The sequence below is a fragment of the Moschus berezovskii genome, chromosome 22 (genome assembly GCF_049115385.1).
Source record: "Moschus berezovskii isolate FMDL1 chromosome 22, NW_MosBer_1.0, whole genome shotgun sequence".
Taxonomy (NCBI): Eukaryota; Metazoa; Chordata; class Mammalia; order Artiodactyla; family Moschidae; genus Moschus; species Moschus berezovskii.
Genome location: NC_142481.1, coordinates 4,278,492 through 4,299,354, shown reverse-complemented (window position 1 = coordinate 4,299,354; position 20,863 = coordinate 4,278,492). Strand labels below are relative to the sequence as shown.

At 42.0% G+C, this 20,863-nt stretch overlaps 1 protein-coding gene across 1 annotated transcript in view; it reads right to left on the bottom strand.

The window, feature by feature from the left end:
- The window catches only part of LOC129546424 (uncharacterized), a 67,943-nt gene that overhangs the window by 28,343 nt on the left and 18,737 nt on the right, over positions 1–20,863 (bottom strand). Inside the window, 1 exon segment of the mRNA XM_055411351.2 lies at positions 17,600–19,418. Within this exon segment, the coding sequence (XP_055267326.2) occupies positions 17,600–19,418 (1,819 nt within the window).

Here is a 20,863-nt window from a genome sequence, read left to right as displayed (position 1 = left end):
AGTCTCCAGGCAAGAATAGTGGAGTGGGTAGCCATTTCCTTCTCCAGGGGATCTTTCTGACCAAGGGATCGAACCCTGGTCTCCTGCAGGTTCTCTACCATCTGGGCTACCAGGAAGCCTTAGAAATACCTTCTCTAACCTCTGGAGTTTATAAAGTGCTTAACAAAGACATTGTTTCCTACTGAAAACATCCATAGTTGGCTGATTTGGGTCAGACCATTTTCCAAAAGTAACTTCAGAAATGGGTTTCAGATGGCAGCTATCAGGCATAAAAGCAGAGTGTGTCCTATTCTCTGATTTGAAAATATCCTCAAACCTATAGTTGTATAACTTCACTTTACAAAATAAAAATCACTTTTTAAATATGTCATTTTCTTTAAATGTGATATATTAATGTTTCAGAAATCTTGATTTCCACTTAATACTTTTAATGTCATGTTAGTTAACAGATCAGTTTATGATTTGGAATTAGTCGTGTTTATTTTGTATATCACATCTGTTTATCACACATTGGTATTTCTAAGTTTCATAGTGTACGTTATGGTCTTCCATGACTGGTAGATGTTTGTTTAATCTCTGTCAAATGCCAATTAGTATTTCTGTCAACAAGCAATAGCTTAGAGTGAATTTGAAAAACGAAATTTCTCAAAAAATATTTAAAATATTTTTAAATTTTATTTTTTAATTGAAGGATAATTGATTTACAGAATTTTATTCTCTGTCAAACCTCAACATGAATCAACCATAGGTATACATATATCCCCTCCTTCTTGAACATTCCTCCCATCTCCCTCCCGCATTGCACCCCTGTAAGTTGATCAGTTCAGTTCAGTTCAGTCACTCAGTCGTGTCCAACTCTTTGCGACCCCATGAATCCAGCACGCCAGGCATCCCTGTCCATCACCAACTCCCGGAGTTCACTCAAACTCATTTCCATCGAGTCAGTGATGCCGTCCAGCCATCTCATTCTCTGTCGTCCCCTTCTCCTCCCACCCCCAATCCTTCCCAGCATCAGAGTCTTTTCCAGTGAGTCAACTCGTCGCATGAGGTGGCCAAAATACTGGAGTTTCAGCTTTAGCATCAGTCCTTCCAATGAATACCCAGGATCCATCTCCTTTAGAATGGACTGGTTGGATCTCCTTGCAGTCCAAGGGACTCTCAAGAGTCTTCTCCAGCACCACAGTTCAAAAGCATCAATTCTTCGATGATCAGCTTTCTTCACAGTCCAAATCTCACATCCATACATGACCACTGGAAAAACCATAGCCTTGACCAGACGGACCTTGGTTGGCAAAGTAATGTCTCTGTTTTTTAATATACTATCTAGGTTGGTCATAACTTTCCTTCCAAGGAGTAAGCGTCTTTTAATTTCATGGTTGCAATCAGCATCCGCAGTGATTTTGGAGCCCAAAAAAATAAAGTTTGACACTGTTTCCATTGTTTCCCCATCTATTTCCCATGAAGTGATGGGACCAGATGCCATGATCCAGAGCCCCTATTTGAGTTTCCTGAGACATTCAGCAAATTCCCCCTGGCTACCTATTTTACATGTGGTAATGTAAGTTTCCATGTTACTCTCTCCATACATCTCACCCTCTCTCCCCTCTCCCCATGTCCGTAAGTCTATTCTCTATGTCTGTTTCTCCATTCAGTTCAGTTCAGTTCAGTTCAGTCGCTCAGTCATGTTAAACTCTTGGTGACCCTATGAGCCGCAGCACGCCAGTCCTCCCTGTCCATCACCAACTCCTGGAGTCCACCCAAACCCAAGTCTATCGAGTCAATGATGCCATCCAACCATCTCATCCTCTGTCGTCCCCTTCTCCTGCCCTCAATCCCTCACAACATTAGGGTCTTTTCCAATGAGTCAACTCTTCGCATGAGGTGGCCAAAGTATTGGAGTTTCAGCTTCAGCATCAGTGCTTCCAATGAACACCCAAACCTGATCTCTTTTAGGATGGACTGGTTGGACCTCCTTGCAGTCCAAGGGACTCTCAAGAGTCTTCTCCAACACCACAGTTCAAAAGCATCAGTTCCTTGGCGCTCAGCTTTCTTCACAGTCCAACTCTCACATCCATGCATCAACACTGGAAAAACTAGTGGAGAAGGGAATGGCAAGCCACTCCAGTATTCTTGCCTGGAGAATCCCATGGACAGAGGAGCCTGTAGGGCTACAGTCTGTGGGGTTGCAAAGAGTTGGACACGACTGAGCAACTAACAACATAATATAGATGGACCTTTGTTGGCAAAGTAATGTCTCTGCTTTTTAATATGCTATCTAGGTTGCTCATAACTTTCCTTCCAAGGAGTAAGCGTTTTTTAATTTCATGGCTGCAATCACCATCTGCAGTGATTTTGGAGCCCTGCAAAATAAAATCTGTCACTGTTTCAACTCTTTCCCCATCTATTTCCCATGAAGTGATGGGACCAATGCCATGATCTTAGTTTTCTGAATGTTGAGCTTTAAGCCGACTTTTTCACTCTCCTCTTTTACGTTCATCAAGAGACTTTTTAGTTGCTCTTCACTTTCTGCCATAAGGGTAGTGTCATCTGCATATCTGAGGTTATTGATATTTCTCCTGGCAATCTTGATTCTACCTTGTGCTTCTTCCAGCCCAGCATTTCTCATGATGTACTCTGTATATAATTTAAATAAGCAGGGTGACTATATACAGCCTTGACATACTCCTTTTCCTATGTGGAACCAGTCTGTTGTTCCATGTCCAGTTCTAACTGTTGCTCCTTGACCTGCATATAGGTTTCTCAAGAGGTAGGTCACGTGGTCTGGTATTCCCATCTCTTTCAGAATTTTCCACAGTATATTGTGCTCTACACCGTCAAAGGCTGTGGTGTAGTTAATAAAGCACAAGTAGATGTTTTTCTGGAACTCTCTTGCTTTTTCCATGATACAGTAGATATTGGCAATTTGATCTCTGGTTCCTCTGCCTTTTCTAAAACCAGCTTGAACATCTGGAACTTCACGGTTCACGTATTGCTGAGACATGGCTTGGAGAATTTTGAGCATGACTTTACTAGCGTGTGAGATGAGTGCGATTTTGCAGTAGTTTGAGCATTCTTTGGCATTGTCTTTCTTTGGTATTGGAATGAAAACTGACCTTTTCCAGTCCTGTGGCCACTGCTGAATTTTCCAAATGTCTTGGCATATTGAGTGCAGCACTTTCATAGCATCATCTTTCAGGATTTGGAATAGCTTACCTGGAATTCCATCACCTCCACTAGCTTTGTTCATAGTGATGCTTTCTAAGGACCATTTGACTTCACATTCCAGGATGTCTGGCTCTAGGTGAGTGATCACACTATCATGATTATCTTGGTCACGAAGATCTTTTTTGTACAGTTCTGTGTATTCTTGCCACCTCTTCTTAATATCTTCTGCTTCTGTTAGGTCCATACCATTTCTGTCCTTTATCGAGCCCATCTTTGCATGAAATATTCCCTTGGTATCTCTGATTTTCTTGAAGAGATCTCTAATCTTTCCTATTCTGTTATTTTCCTCTATTTCTTTGCATTGATCTCTGAGAAAGGCTTTCTTATCTCTCCTTGCTGTTCTTTGGAACTCTGCATTCAAATGCTTTTATCTTTCCTTTTCTCCTTGCCTTTCACTTCTCTTCTTTTCGCAGCTATTTGTAAGGCCTCCCCAGACAGCCATTTTGCTTTTTTGCATTTCTTTTCCATAGGGATGCTCTTGATCCCTTTCTCCTGTATAATGTCACGAACCTCCATCCATAGTTCATCAGGCACTCTATCTATCAGATCTAGTCCCTTAAATCTAGTTCTCACCTCCACTGTATAATCATAAGGGATTTGATTTAGGTCATATCTGAATGATCTAGTGGTTTTCCCTACTTTCTTCAATTTAAGTCTGAATTTGGCAATAAGGAGCTGAGATCTGAGCCACAGTCAGCTCCTGGTCTTGTTTTTGCTAACCATATAGAGCTTCTCCATCTTTGGCTGCAAAGAATATAATCAATCTTATTTCAATGTTGACCATCTGGTGAAGTCCATGTGCAGAGGCTTCTCTTTTGTTATTGGAAGAGGGTGTTTACGGTGACCAGCGCATTCTCTTGGCAAAACTCTATTAGCCTTTGCCCTGCTTCATTCCGTATCCCAAGGCCAAATTTGCCTGTTAACCCAGGTGTTTCTTGACTTCCTACTGTTGCATTCCAGTCCCCTATAATGAAAAGGACATCTTTCTTGGGTGTTAGTTCTAAAACGTTTTGTAGATCTTCACAGAACCGTTCAATTAGCTTCTTCAGCGTTACTGGTTGGTACATAGGCTTGGATTACCATGATATTGAATGGTTTGCCTTGGAAACAAACAGAGATTATTCTTTCGTTTTTGAGACTGCATTTCAGACTCGTTTGTTGACCACGATGGTTACTCCATTTCTTCTAAGGGATTCCTGCCCATAGTAGTAGATACAATGGTCATCTGAGTTAAATTCACCCATTCCAGTCCATTTTAGTCCGCTGATTCCTAGAATGTTGACATTCATTCTTGACATCTCCTGTTTGACCACTTCCAATATGCCTTGATTCATGGACCTAACATTCCAGGTTCCTATGCAATATTGCTCTTTACAGCATTGGACCTTTCTTCTATCACCAGTCACATCCACAAGGTGTTGTTTTTGCGTTGGTTCCGTCCCTTCATTCTTTCTGGAGTTATTTCTCCACTGATTTCCAGTAGCATTTTGGGCACCTACCGACCTGGGGAGTTCCTCTTTCATATCCTATCAGTTCTTCAGTGCTCAGTGTTCTTTATAATCCAGCTCTCTCATCCATACATGACTACTGAACAAACCATACCTTTGACTACACGGGCCTTTGTTGGCAAAATAATATCTCTGATTTTTAATATGCTCTCTAGGTCGGTCATAAGGGTGGTGTCATCAGCATATCTGAGGTTATTGATATTTCTCCCAGCAATCTTGATTCCAGCTTGTGCTTCTTCCAGCCCAGCGTTCCTCATGATGTACTCTGCATATAAGTTAAATAAGCAAGGTGACAATATACAACCTTGACATACTCCTTTTCCTATTTGGAACCAGTCTGTTGTTCCATGTACAGTTCTGACTGTTGCTTCCTGACCTGCATACAGGTTCCTCAGGAGGCAGGTCAGGTGGTCTGGTATTCCCATCTCTTTCAGAATTTTCCACAGTTTATTGTGATCCACACAGTCAAAGGCTTTGGCATAGTCAATGAAGCAGAAATAGATGTTTTTCTGGAACTCTCTTGCTCTCTCCATGATCCAGAGGATGTTGGCAATTTTATCTCTGGTGCTTGTGAAAGGAGAGTGAAAAGGTTGGCTTGAAGCTCAACATTCAGAAAACAAAGATCATGGCATCTGGACCCATCATTTCATGGGAAATAGATGGAAAAACAGTGGAAACAGTGTCAGACTTTATTTTTTTGCGCTCCAAAATCACTGCGGATGCTGATTGCATGAAATTAAAAGACGCTCACTCCTTGGAAGGAAAGTTATGACCAACCTAGATAGTATATTATAAATCAGAGACATTATTTTGCCAACCAAGGTCCGTCTAGTCAAGGCTATGGTTTTCCAGTGGTCATGTGTGAATGTGAGAGTTAGACTGCGAAGAAAGCTGATCGCCGAAGAATTGATGCTTTTGAACTGTGGTGCTGGAGAAGACTCGAGAGTCCCTTGGACTGCAAAGAGATCCAACCAGTCCATTCTAAAGGAGATTAATCCTGGGTGTTCATTGGAAGGACTGATGCTAAAGCTGAAACTCCAATACTTTGGCCACCTCACGCGATGAGTTGACTCACTGGAAAAGACTCTGATGCTGGGAAAGGTTGGGGGCGGGAGGAGAAGGGGACGACCGAGAATGAGATGGCTGGATGGCAACACCGACTCGATGGACATGAGTTTGAGTGAACTCCAGGAGTTGGTGATAGACAGGGAGGCCTGGCATGCTGTGATTCATGTGGTCGCAAAGAGTCGGACACTACTGAGCGACTGTACTGAACTGAACTAGGTCAATCATAACTTTCTTACTAAGGAATAAACGTCTTTTAATTTCATGGTTGCAGTCACCATCTGCACTGATTTTGGAACCCGAAAAAATAAAGCCTGTCCCTGTTTCCATTGTTCCCATCTATTTGCCAAGAAGTGATGCGACCAGACGCCATTATCTTAGTTTTCTGAATGTTGAGCTTTAAGCCAACTTTTTCACTCTCCTTTTTCAGTTTCATCAAGAGGCTCTTTAGCTCTTCTTCGCTTTTTGCCCTAAGGATTGTGTCATCTGCATATCTGAGATTATTGGTATTTCTCCCAGCAATCTTGGTTCCAGCTTGTGTTTCATCCAGTCCAGAATTTCTCATGACGTACTCTGCATACGAGTTTAATAAGCAGGGTGACCCATGCTTAAGGTGGGCCCAAGAGCAGTGCCAAAAATAGGCTCACATAAGATCTTGCTGGAGCATGAAAGGTGACACACAGAGCACAAACCGAGGTGAACATTTTGAAATGAACAATACTTGGTGGCTTCTCTCCCAGGGGTTGTGCTCAAATCCCACCAGCCTCGCACCACAGATGAGAAACACAGCTATGAAACAGATCTGGAGCTCTATTCCACAAACCAGCGAGCAGGCATCACCAGAGAGGGCAGTGAAAACCACAGGGCAATGGGAAAGTTCCGCTCAATATCCAGGGCTGACTCTGGTCATAGTAACGCAATCAAAGCCCAGATCAAGGGGATAAGGGCACAAACCTCTGGATCAACCTCACCCACCAAGTTGTGGACACCAGAAGGAAGACTAACTAGGTTCCCGTAGCCTTCAAAACAGAGATCACAGACAGAAAGCGGGACAAAATGAGATGGCAAAGAAATAGGTTATATAGAGAGAAGCAACATCAAACCCTTCAAGAACAACTAAATGAAGAGGAGATAGGCAATCTAATCATTACTTCTTGCTTTTAGTCTTCAAGTGGAGACGCCAGACGTTTTCACAAATCCTAGCACCTGCTAATTCTTTAATCCACTTCTTTTCACACATGTTTCTGAGAATGTTCTAACAGATGTTTCAATCTAGAAATCATAAATGTTAGTGGCTGAAAACTAATCAGAAACTGAGGACACATAAGACAGTGTCCGAGGAAGTGGATTACAAATAAGATAAACTTAATAAAGTGCTAGTTCTTAAGAAATTAAATAAGAAGAGAGCCTTTTAAAAATATGGTTGAAGCACAGGGACGTTCACTCATAGCTCTGTAGAGACCAAAGTGGGATGGAAATCGATAGAATGTGGAAGACTGGAGATCTCTTCAAGAAAATTGATATACCAAGGGAAATTTTCATACAAAGATGGGCACAATAAAGGACAGAAATGGTATGGACCTTACAGAAGTGGAAAATATTAAGAAAAAGGGAGAAGAATACACAAAAGAGATATAGAAAAAAGATCTTAATGACCAATATAACCAGGATGGTGTGATGACTCACCTAGTGGCAGACATCCTGGAGTCTGAAGTCAAGTGGGTCATGGGAAGGATCACTCTGAATAAAGCTAGTGGAGGTGATAGAATTCCAACTGACCTGTTTCAAGTCCTAAAAGATGATGTTGCTAAAGTGCTGCACTCAATATGCCAGCTAATTTGGAAAACTCAGCTATGGCCACAGGGCTGGAAAAGGTCAGTTTTCATTCCAATCCCAAAGAAAGGCAATGCCAAAGAATGATCAAACTCCCACACAATTGCGCTCATTTCACATACTACCAAAGCAGGGTTCAAAATTCTCCAAGCTTGGCGTCAACAGTATGTGAACCAAGAACTTCCAAATGTTCAAGCTGGATTTAGAAAAGGCAGAGGAACCAGAGATTAAATTGCCAACATCCGTTGAATCATCGAAAAAGCAAGAGAGTTCCAGAAAGACATCTACTTATGCTTTATTGACTATGCCATAGCCTTTGACAGTGTGGATTAAAACAAAGTGTGGAAAATTCTTACCGAGACAGGAATACCAGACCACCTTACCCGCCTCCTGAGAAATCTGTATGCAAGTCAAGAAGAAACAGTACTGGACATGGAACAACGGACTAGTTCCAAATTGAGAAAGGAATATGTCAAGACTACCTATTGTCACCCTGGTTATTTAACTTATATGCAGAGTACCTCATGCAGGAGGCCTCGGTTCGGTTCCTGGGCTGGGAAGATCCCCTGGTGAAGGGAATGGCTACCCTCTCCAGTATTCTGGCCTAAAGAATTCCATGCATTGTATAGTCCATAAGGTCACAAAGAGTTGGTTAGAACTGAGTGTCTTTCACTTTCACGTTTCATCATGTGAAATGTTGGGCTTGAAGAAGCACAAACTGGAATCAAGAATGCAGGGAGAAATATCAATAACCTCAGATATACAGATGACACCATCCTAATGGCAGAAAGCAAAGAGGAACTGGAGAGTTTCTTGATGAAACAGAAAGAGAGGAGTGAAAAAGTTGGCATCAAACTCAGCATTCAGAAAACTAAAATCATGGCATCCAGTTCCATCACTTCATGGCAAACAGATGGGGAAACAATCAAAACAGTGACACACTTTATTTTCTTGGGCTCCAAAATCACTGTAGATGTTGACTTCAACCATGAAAGTAGAGAACGCTTGCTACTTGGAAGGAAAGCTATGAGCAATGTAGACAGCATAATAAAAAATAGAGACATTACTTTGCAGACAAACGTCTCTCTAGTCAAAGCTATGGTTTTTCCAGTTGTCATGTATGGATGTGAGAGTTGAGCCATAAAGAAGCCTGAGCATCATGATGCTTTTGAACTCTGGTGTTGGAGAAGACTTTTGAGAGTCTCTTAGACTGCAAGGAAATCACGCCACTCAATTCTAAAGGAAATCAATCCTGAATATTCTTTGGAAGGACTGATGCTGAAGCCAAAGCTCCAATATTTTGACCATCTGATGCAAAGAACTGATACATTGGAAAACATCCTGATGCTGGGTAAGACTGAGGGCAGGAGGAGAAGGGGACGACACAGGATGAGATGGTTGGATGGCATCACTGACTTGATGGACATGAGTTTGAGCAAGGTCTAGGAGTTGTCTATGGACAGGGAAGCCTGGTGTGCTGTAGTCCATGGGGATCCAAAGAGTTGGATACGACTGAGCGACTGAACTGAACTGACTGAAAGGTATAATTGATTCTCTTTGTGGTACAGTCGTACAAAATTGTAAAACAGCTATATTCCAATTAGAAGTTTTTAAACTGATTTCTTTATGTAATCTAGACATTGTTATAGCTTGAATCAACTATTAATAATGTGATGGAAAATGTGCTAAGAATTTATGCAAGTTTATTTTAAAATTTTATCAGGTAATCGAATATATTAAATATTTCAGCATTTTAGAATTGGGGCAAATACACTTAAGATATTTAATATGCGATCATACAAGGAAAAGAGAAACTTTGAAGTCAACCTGAGATGTGCCTTCTTTCATTGTTGGGAGATTTTGCTTTCTGCAGTGCAAAAAGTATTTGAGTTAGAAATGTATTTAGAAGGTCCTATCTCTAGCTCCCAGTGGATAGGAAGTTAGAAATCAGAAACAAAAAACTGTCCCCAGTGTTCCTAGAAATTTAGCAGTTTGTCTACCACTTCACTCACACATTTTTGTCTAGAGGTAGAAAGAAACTTTAAAAGGACTGCCATACATTTACTCAAAATGGGCACAGTTTTCCTAGGACCCACCACAGATGGAAGAGCAACCAATGAATGCAGTTTGTCACAAGCCAAAAGAAGACTTTTACTTCACACTGTCATGAAGAAAAGTAATCACTGGAGATGAATTTATGAATGATGTAACAGACAGAATAGGGCAGGTGACAAATTTCTATGACAGCAGCAGACACAAAGGTTTTCGAAAACCATTTACATTGAAGCAAATCTTCCAAAACCATGTGACGAAGGGTGAGTTCCTCTCTGTTCCTTGGACCTCTCATCTGAGTCATCATCTCCATCCATTCGTACCTACCTGGTATATGTCTGTTGTCTCCATTCTCCTTATACTCCTGGGTCATTCAGTTGCTCTATAAAAGTGCTCAGGTCCAGCTTAGAACCCATGAGACCTGTTCATCAGAGAAAGGAATATTTGTGTTGTCTGAGATTCATCAGTGTCCAATCCAATATGTATTCAGTCGAGACGAGAATGCAAGGGAGAATGTTAATACCGCCTGGAAAGTGATTTTCACAAATTCTTTATTCACATCACCTATATAACACTAACAAATCCATAACATCAGATCCTGAGATACTGGTCAAGTATGACAAAGGCAAGGCAAGTGTGCAACTGTGAAATTAAGAAAAGGTTTGACTATTTAATACTACAGAGCTTATACAATTACCACTAACCTAGAATGAAGTGATAAGTTACAGTGAAGGGTGTCAGATTCATGATCTCCAAACAAGAAGATTTAAGTTTGGGACCAGGGACCAGGCACCAGGCTTGATCACTCAAGAGCGTTTGTGTAGCAGAGTTTTATTAAAGTGAAAAAGGGACAGAGAAGCTTCTGACATAGACATCAGAAGGGGGTGGAGAGTGCCCCCTTTGGTAGTCTAAGGAAGGGACTTATATACTTTTTAAATCAGTAATTACAATAAATCAAAAGAATGTCTCAAGGTTGTAAAAATTTTACCAGACCCACTCCCACAATTTATGTTTGGGGATAACAGGATTAGATCAAAAGAGCAGAAAGATCCTACCAGACCCAGACTGCTTTATTGACTATGTCAAGCCTTCAACCGTGTGGTTCACAACAAACTGTGGAAAATTCTTCAAGAGATGGGAACATCAGACCACCGGACCTGCCTCTTGAGAAATCTGTATGCAGGTCAAGAAGCAACAGTTAGAACTGGACAGGGGACAACAGACTGGTTCCAAATTGGGAAAGGAGTACTCAAGGCTGTATATTTTCACACTGCTAACTGAATTTATATGCACGGTACATCACGAAAAATGCTGGGCTGGATGAAGCACAAGCTGGAGTCAAGATTGCCAGGAGAAATATCCATAACCTCAGATATGGAGATGACGCCACCCTCATGGCAGAAAGTGAAGAAGAACTAAAGAACCTCTTGACGAAACTGAAAGAGGAAAGCACTAGAATATTGTAATTAGCCTCCAATTAAAATAAATAAATTTTAAAAACTAGTAGGTATAAAATAGATAAGTAACAAGCATATATTGTATAGCATAGGGCATTATACCCATTATCTTGTGATAACTTTTAATGGAGTATAATCTGTAAAAATACTGAATCACTATGGTATACACCTGAAACTAATGTAACATTGTACCTCAACTATACTTGAATTAAGAAAATTTGGGGGACAAAATGAATGTAAGAGATGCTCGTTTTTTTCTTGGAAGAAGAGCTCAACTCAATGTAAATAAATGTTCTTCTTTCTAGAACAAAACAAAAGAAACTGAAAGAGGAGAGTGAAAAAGTTGACTTAAAACTCAACATTCAGAAAACTAAAATTATGGCATCTGGTCCCATCACTTCTTGGCAAATAGATTGGGAAACTATCTAAGCAGTGATAGACTTTCTTTGGGGGGGGCACCAAAATCACTGCAGATGGTGACTGCAGACATGAAATTAAAAGACGTTTGCTCCTTGGAAGAAATGTTATGACCAACCTAGACAGTGTATTAAAAAGCAGAGATATTACTTTGTAAACAAAGGTCTGTCTAATCAAAGATATGGGTTTTTCCAGTAGTCATATATAGATATGAGAGTTGGACTACAAAGAAAGCTGAACGCCGAAGAATTGATGCCTTTGAACTGTGGTGTTGGAGAAGACTTTTGGAAGTCCGTGGGACTGTAAGGAGATCCAACCAGTCCATCCTAAAGGAAATCGGTTCTGAATATTCATTAGAAGGACTGATGGTGAAACTAAAACTCCAATACTTTGGCCAGCGGATGCGAAGCGCTGACTCATTTGAAAAGACCCTGATGCTGGGAAAGACTGAAGGCGGGAGAAGGGGATGACAGAGGATGAGATGGTTGGATGGCATCACTGACTCAATGGACATGAGTTTGAGTAAACTCCGGGAGTTGCTGATGGACAGGCAGGCCTGGTGTGCTGCGGTTCTTGGCGTTGCAAATAGTCAGACAGGACTGAATGATGGAACTGAACTGAACTGAACCAGACCCACTGCCATAATATAAATTCTAAGATATCAGGATTAGTCAGAAAGTTTTCAAGAAGGAGAAACTGTCCTTAAGCAGGATACATTGTTGTTATATAATCCCAAGTACAGAGTTTAAAGCTAGTTATTTGTTGTTTAATCATCTGTTCTGGGCTTAAATAAAAAGTCATGTGTCTAAGACACATGAAGACACATAAAAAGATCATTTTATGTGTCTAAGACCAAGGAATGTAGAGGAAAAAAAAAGTATCTGTCCTTACCTCCTCCTTGAGAATACCAGATCCCTATCTCCTCTTCGAGAGTCCCAGAACCGCCCCCCCACCTTGGGAATCATGGACTTCTTATCAACCTGCCTAGGAACTGACTCTAACAAAACGAGGTGGAGTACATCAAGGAAGAAAAAGGTTACCAGCATAATGAATCATCCTGAAGCCTTTCTTTCTTAACTCATACATACACATTTCCCCTAAAAGGAGAGATTTCAAACTATTGTGGGAATCAGAAAATTTCAGAAACATTATAGAAGTGATGGAACCAAAACCCAGTGGGTAGACAAGGGATTCTGGAAGGAAGCTGTCCTCACCCAAGCAGGCCAGGTTCCTATAGTTCACTAACATCACGTCCCTGTACAATGCCCATTGAAAATTTTCTGAAAAACTCTGGACCACTGAGTTTATCCACTGGGCTTCCCAGCTGGCTCAGTGGTAAAGAATCTACCTGCCAATGCTGGAGATGCGGGCTCAGTCTTGGGGTGGAGAGAATCCCCTGGAGGAGGAAATGGCAACCCACTGCAGAATTCTTGTCCGGAAAACCCCATGGACAGAAGAGAGTTGGTTCTATGTATAATGGCAGTTTCAAACTCTGTTTTAAATATCTAAATTGCAGCCAGGTGCTAAGTCATCACTGCATTTCCCAACGTCCCTAAAATTCAACACCAAACCACACCCCAGTGGGAGTAAGGATAGGAGTGACTCGCCATGTGATCTCTCACAAAAAGAATAGTTTCAACAGTTGAAAGTCGCTGATTCATTTTGGGAATTCATCATGCTCCATAGAAAGCGAGCATGCAGACAAAGGAGAAAAGGCTCTGGGACAAAGGAAGTATTCTAAAGGGCACGTCTTCACTACTATAAGAAGAAATGGGAAAAAATAAGATGATAACAAATGACTGGGAAGAAAAATTAGGAGCAGAGAGCTAAAGGCTTGCAGATTCTCTTTTGGGCATTTCAGGAGGAAAAGCAGATGCAGCCCCAAACCCAGGACAGGATGTGTACCTGAGAAGCTGCAATTTCCTCCTCTTCTTCCTCCTGCTCTGTCTTCTCTGGGGATGTTATGCTGCAAACGCACTTCTGAGTTTTGAGAAAATACCTTGGAGTGCATCAACACAGCTCTTTAACCTGCAACCACCACTCCTACTGCAAGAAGGACCTTGAAAAGCTGAGAAGACCGACCTCTCCTGTCCTCTGTCTCAGGAGAGATTCAGGAACAATCAATTCCTACATGGAGACCACCCAGTGAACTCATTTATTGGTTGTTCTCTCCACATAGAGAGCTCCTAACACTCTGCTCACACAGACGATGTGAGTTGACTGACTTCCCTGGTCCAAATCCAGTTAGACCAATCCTGCTGCCTCTCTGCGGACGAAGCCGGGGCTCAGCTCTCACAGGTGGACCAGGTGCCACGTCCTTAACCTGGTCCTCTCCTTAGAACCCCCTGGAGGACATTCTACAATCCACACTGATGCTCCCGCAGGACCAACACAGAACTCTGTTGGGAGGGCATCAGTGAGCTCAAGCGTAACCCTGGTCACGTGACCCTGATGGGACGCCCGATGGAAACCACTTGGCTAAAGATTTCTTCTGAACCATTTCAATGAATACAAATCCCTGGTGGTCAGGTCCGCACTCCAAGAAATAATGAATCTGCAGGTTTACAGTAGGGCCGTTAAAGGAGTCATCAGCAAATCCCACTTTTTCTGATGTTTCTTCCCGCAAACCAACGTTCAGGAGTCCTGAGCTCAAAGTCTTAACACTCACCACACCTAAGCCCTTTCTGTAGGGGATGATTTAGGGCAGGAATTCCTGAGAGATGTCAAAGCTGGAATCAGGCAGAGAAAACAGGAGGACTTGCAGTTCAGCTTTTAAAAGTTACCCTGAGTGAAGTGCCTCGGGCTCCCTAGGCTGAGTGTGGATTTATCCATTCAAACCAAGACAAGGGTTCTGGTAAGCACTGTTGAAAGGTTGCTGCTCAACCACGAAAGATGCCTTGGTTCTTGGTCTCCTGATGAGAAGAATTCACTCTGGGGCCGGAGATGAGGCTTGATCGCTCAGAGCTTTCATGTAATAGTTTTATTAAAGTATAAAAGAGATGGAGAAAGCTTCTGACATAGACATCAGAAGGGCGCAGAAAGAGTGCCCCCTCGCTAGTGTTAGCAAAGGAGTCATATACTTTTAATTAGTTATTACAGTGAATCTAGATGTCAGGCGAGTGTACATTCCTCGGTTTTTGTCTTGTCACAAGGATTTGGAGTGACAGATATTACAGCCCCCTTGGTGTGTCACAGCTCTCGGGACTTGGACAGACCGAGCTATAGCTCTCAGGTCTTGAATGGGCCATGTTATAGCTCTTAGACAAATCAGTGTTACACCTCAGTGTTACAGCTCTGTGTTACAGCTCTATTTTATTTAGAAGATAGCAGGAAAATCCATCTTCGAGGCGTGAGGGAGGGCACGTCAATCCAAAGACGCAAAGAGAAGAGCGCCCCAGCGAGGGAGGGAGGGAGAGAGAGAGCCCTTTGGCTCCTCTTTTTATGTTTTTTTCTCCCCCTGGGCCTACCCTATGCAAATTGGGCTTAGTCAGGAGTGCTGTTCTACCTGCAGTCCTCACTCCGGTCCTCGGACCTTCCTTTGACCTTCCTCTGTTCTATTTCACAGGCTTTTCCTTTCCATGTCTTTTAGCCACCACCATTTTGGATTTCTTTTCCCTATTCTACCTAAAAAGGAGAGTGAAAAGGTTGACTTGAAGTTCAACATTCAGAAAACAAAGATCATGGCATCTGGTCCCATCACTTCATGGGAAATAGATGGGGAAACAGTGTCACACTTTATTTTTTGCGGCTCCAAAATCACTGCGGATGCTGATTGCAGCCATGAAATTAAAAGACGCTTACTCCTTGGAAGGAAAGTTATGACCAGCCTAGATAGTATAATAAAAAGCAGAGACATTACTTTGCCAACAAAGGTCCGTCTAGTCAAGGCTATGGTTTTTCCCGTGGTCATGTATGGATGTGAGAGTTGGACTGTGAAGAAAGCTGATCGCTGAAGAATTGATGCTTTTGAACTGTGGTGCTGGAGAAAACTCTTGAGAGTCCCTTGGACTGCACGGAGATCCAACCAGTCCATTCTAAATGAGATTAATCCTGGGTGTTCATTGGAAGGACTGATGATGAAGCTGAAGCTCCAATACTTTGGCCACCTCATGCGACGAGTTGACTCATTGGAAAAGACTCTGATGCTGGGAGGGATTGGGGGCAGGAGGAGAAGGGGACGACAGAGAATGAGATGGCTGGATGCCATCACCGACTCAATGGACATGAGATTGAGTGAACTCCGGGAGTTGGTGATGGACAGGGAGGCCTGGCATGCTGTGATTCATGGGGTCGCAAAGAGTCGGACATGACTGAGCAACTGAACTGAACTGAACAAAAAAAAATGTCTGGAGGTTGTAAAGACCTCACTAGACCCACTCCCATAATTTACATTTTAAGACAATAGGATTAGCCAGAAGGTTTTTTTTTCCGAGACTGTCCTCAAGCAGGGTAATTTGTTACATAATCCAAATGAAACTAGAGGAAAAAAAAAAGTTTGTTCTTCCTCCTTGAGAATTCCAGACCCCTCTCTCTTTGGGGACCCCCGGACTTATCAACCTGCCTAGAAATTGACTCTCTCAGTGTGACTGAACAGGAACCTGTGCAGCAGACCCTGGGGTTCAGCAACACTGCTGATCTCAAGAAAGGCGGTCATCTAGTGCAGGGGCTCACAGGACTAGCTGGTGCGAACTCAAGCACCTGCACGCTGCCTGCCCCCCAGACAGATGCTGAGGCAGCAAGAGCATGGGGCAGTTCAGGGAAACTGTCAACAATACTCTGTATAACCCTTCCTGTTAGAACCATCCCAGTGTCCAAGTAGTTACAAAATGGGAGAGAAGACCCAACATAAAAATGATGGAATATATCTGAAGTTATGAGAAACTTAAATCCAGTGAGTAAACTAACTTCCACATAAGCCATCTCTGTGTGCTGCCGAACAGTTCATTGTGGTCTCTTCACTACAGCCTTAAATAGGCGGGCGAGGTTACTGCTGGTGGTGGGCTAACATTTCATTCATTACAATCAACCGAAACACTAAAAGCCATTCACTTTTATGAATAACCATGTATTATTTTCACACATAGTTGAAATAAAACCTTTTACAATCCATGGTATGATCCATGATTAAATACAGATCAAAAGTACAGAGAAAGATATTCATTTTTTAATATAATGATGTGATATTTCTGATTTTTACAGCTTACCAAACAAAGCTAAGGAAGCACTTAGCAAGCATGGTATACACTAATTCCATGCCTTTTACAGGAAGAGTTTCTAATACGTTTCCAGGTTATCACTGTCTTTATTTCAACATTGTCAAGTAATAATCATGACCTGTGTTGATATTATAAAGACAGGTCAATATTGCAGAGAACTGTCATTGTGTTCTTCTTACAAATCAAGGATATTACTCTTGAAACTTTACAATCAACTTGTCTTACTTTAATACGTGGAAAGATTAAATGATCACTTACATCATGGCAACCTCCAGATATTTCACATCAATGACAAACACCCCCATTTAGATGTTCACTGTCCATTTTACATTATGGTATCCTTCATTTTCTAATGGAGAATAGATAAAATGGTTGCAACACAATATACAAAGGCTAATAAACCATCAAAAACCTATGTCTGCAAACACACTAGAAAGAAAGCATAGTATGGATTATTGGAGTGCTGAATTACATTCACTTCAAACAATCTCAAATCACATCATTATTAACAAGCATACATACATTGCTAAGAATTAAAACTTTCTAACCATCAACATTCATCTCATGATTCATGCTAATATATCCATTTTCTATGTGTTTTAACTATGGAGTACTCCCTACAGTCATTCTCCTTCAGAGAAACTTCTGAAAACTAAATTGATAAAACGCCTTCTAGTATGCAATCTCTGATATTTATTTCGATTTAACTTTTGATTAAATACCTTTCTACTTATTTGTTACATCATTTCCATTGGTTTCTTGTATAAACTCTTGTGTTTTCTGATGTATGTTTACGGCAAACCTCTTCCATCACTTGTTCCATTACTAGGGTTTCTCTCCAGTGTGTGTTCTCAGATGTTTAGTGAGATTACCACTATGATTGAAGGCTTTGCCATATTCTGTACATTTATAAGGTCCCTTTCTAGTATGAATTCGCTGATGTTGAGTAAGATGTGAGCACTGAATAAAGGCTTTGCTACACTCTTTACATTTATAAGGTCTCTCCCCAGAATGAATTCGCTGATGTCGAGTAAGAAGTGAGCGACTATGAAAGGCTTTACTACATTCTTTACATTTATGAGGCTTCTCTCCAGTATGAATTCGCTGATGTCGAGTAAGATTTGAGCGCTGAATAAAGGCTTTGTTACATTCTTTACAATTATAAGGTCTCTCCCCAGAATGAATTCGCTGATGTGCAGTAAGTCGTGAGAGAAGATGAAAGGCTTTGTTACATTCTTTACATTTATAAGGCTTCTCTCCAGTATGAATTCGCTGATGATAGGTTAGCTGTGAGGAACAGCCAAAGGCTTTGCTACATTCTGTACATTTATAAGGCTTCTCTCCAGTATGAATTTGCTGATGATAGGTTAGATGTGAGGAACAGTTAAAGGCTTTCCTACATTCTGTACATTTATAAGGTTTCTCTCCGGTATGAATTCGCAGATGTTGAGTAAGATTTGAGGTGTAAGTAAAGGCTTTGCCACATTGTGTACATTTATAAGGTTTCTCTCCAGTGTGAATTCTCTGATGTTTAGTAAGATGTGAGCGAACATTAAACACTTTGCTACATTCTGTACATTTGAAAGGTTTCCTTCCTGTATGAATTATGTTATGTCTACTTAGATGGCATGACTTACTAAACACTCTGCCACATATCTTACACTTGTTTTCTTTCTGTGGATTCTGAACAGTCTGCTGTTGAATAAGTTCTGAAAGCTGATTAGAAACCTTACCATATTCACTACAAGTCCTCTCTTCACTACAAATACTCTTATCTAGAGAAAAACCTGACATTTGATGAAAGGTATTTCTACATTTATTACTTTTAGAATCTTTGTTTGAAGATTCGGGTCCCTGATGTTTCATAAGGTTTGAGTCTCCTTCAACTGTATACCCAGTTTCATTGATTGAATACCTTCTCAGTGCACCATAAATACTCTTGTAATTATTGGAGCTGGAGCTGTTAGTTAAGGTCTGATTCATTTTATTACACATGGAAAGCTGTTGTGTATTAACCATTTCACAATATATATTGAAAAATGATGGTTGGATGGTATCTCTTCCATTATCATCAACATTATACATCTTGGAATGGAGAGAAAATATCTGTTGGGGGAAGAAAAATGACCCCCTACTCATGGATCCCTCAAATTGATTAGATTGTGAGTTTTCCCACTCATTGTTCACTTGTAGGTATTCAGACATGCTTGAATGTATGTTTATTTGAAGCCTACGTTCAGAATTGTCTGAATGAGTATTTGCAGTAGAGACTAGGTTACCTTCCAGATTTTCCACGTTTCCCTTTAGAGAACATGTATGTTTCAAAAAAGGGTGGAAAGATTTTCTTAAACACTTGCACTTCTCGGCAGATGTTGAAAACTGAAGTTGATGTTTTTCCCAATTTGACTCCGGTTGCTCATGTCTTTTTGCAGTAATGTTAGCACTATGTGTAACTGTCTCCATTTCTCTATGTCCATATAGACATCCTCTCGGTCTTTCATATACCCTCGTATATTCCAAGTCTTTCATTAAATTTAAGTTTCTGAGGTGAAATGTTTGATATATTCCTAGGCTTGCTTTTGGGAATACATCTCCTAATGCTGTATTCTTCGGCATCAAATCCTGGTTGTCTTGTGGAGACATAGCTGAAAGACACCAAATAACAAGTAATTTTTCCTGCTATTCTCAGTGAATATCTTTAAAGATTTAGAGAAAATCTATGACCATAGCTTGTTTAAAAATAAAAGAGAGACAGAAGGATCAAGATGCCAGAGGCTTAGGCAGATGTGGAGATCATCTCTCTCTCCACAAATGAATGAGAAAAATGAATAATTCTCAAAGAACCCAGCTGAAAACTAGCATAGGCCCTTGGAAATCTGAAAGGACGAGAAAGATTCCTGCTGAGCCAAGTAGCACAAAAGAAAGAAGAAGGAAAAGGAAGAGGAGAGGAAGTGGGTTGGGGTCTGGAACCCTGTGGGGAGATGCAAGAGAGGAGAGGTCTCCATATTCTGGGAAGCCCCTCACTGGGGGAGCTCAGTTTGGACAGAAGGAGAGGCTCATTCTCTGTGGGAAGAGAACACGGCAACCAGCCTGTGGCAGCAGGACAGAGTGAGACCTGCACACAGGGTACTGACCCCAGCCCTGCCCGCCCAGCCTGAGAGGGTGTCCACCCCTGCAGACGAGAGCTGGGTGCTGAAACCTGGGGTTTGGAGAGCAGACCGAGGTAGAGGACTGCGGTTGGCTATGAGGAAACATCCTGAGGGGACAGGAGTGAGGGAGGAGCTCTGCAAACGGGATGCTTCTGGTGAAGCCTGAACCACCAGAGATCAGAGTGCCTTTCATGAGTAATGCCCTAAGAAGAAGCCCATTGCATCCCTTGTCCTTGTGCCAGGCCCTGCTCGACAGGGACTACAAAGAGCTCCACACACGTAGGTCTTTTGAGCCCCCAGCCAAGGCCTCCACAATCAGCAGACTCCTGGGCAGCCTCTGGAGCAGACAACTGTGAGTTGACCACACCCACAGATGGAGCTGAAAGCACAGGTGAGCCCAGGGATAAAGAAGAAAAGCTGAAACCTCTCCTTGCAGCAACACAAGCAATGGTCTTACACCCACGACCGTCTGTGTACCCTCAGCCCCTACAGAGCATCTGAATCAACAACCAGGGCTCTCCCAGTCATGACAGGTTAGCTTTAGCAGCTGTACACTCTGTGGGCTCCTACACAAGGGGGCTGGTCAGGACAGAATCTGAGCTGCCCCGTAGCACCACAGCAGGTCCAGCTCCATGCTGAATGAATCCCAGGACCTGACTTCTCTGAATCTATGTGGTGACCTTGGGAAAACATCAGAGAGACCCCAGTGCCATGTGCCATCATGCCCATGGTTGAGATGGGCCAAGATCAGTGCCAGCATTGCGTAACATGAGAGCTTCAGAAGGCATGAGAGGGGGCACCAGGGCACACCCTGAGGTGAACGTCCCCAGAGGAGTAACACTCTGACTTCTCTCCCACTGGGTGTGCTCCAATCCCACGAGCCTGGCACCGCAGATCAGAATCACAGCGAAGAATCAGATGCGGGGTCTCTACTCCACCAC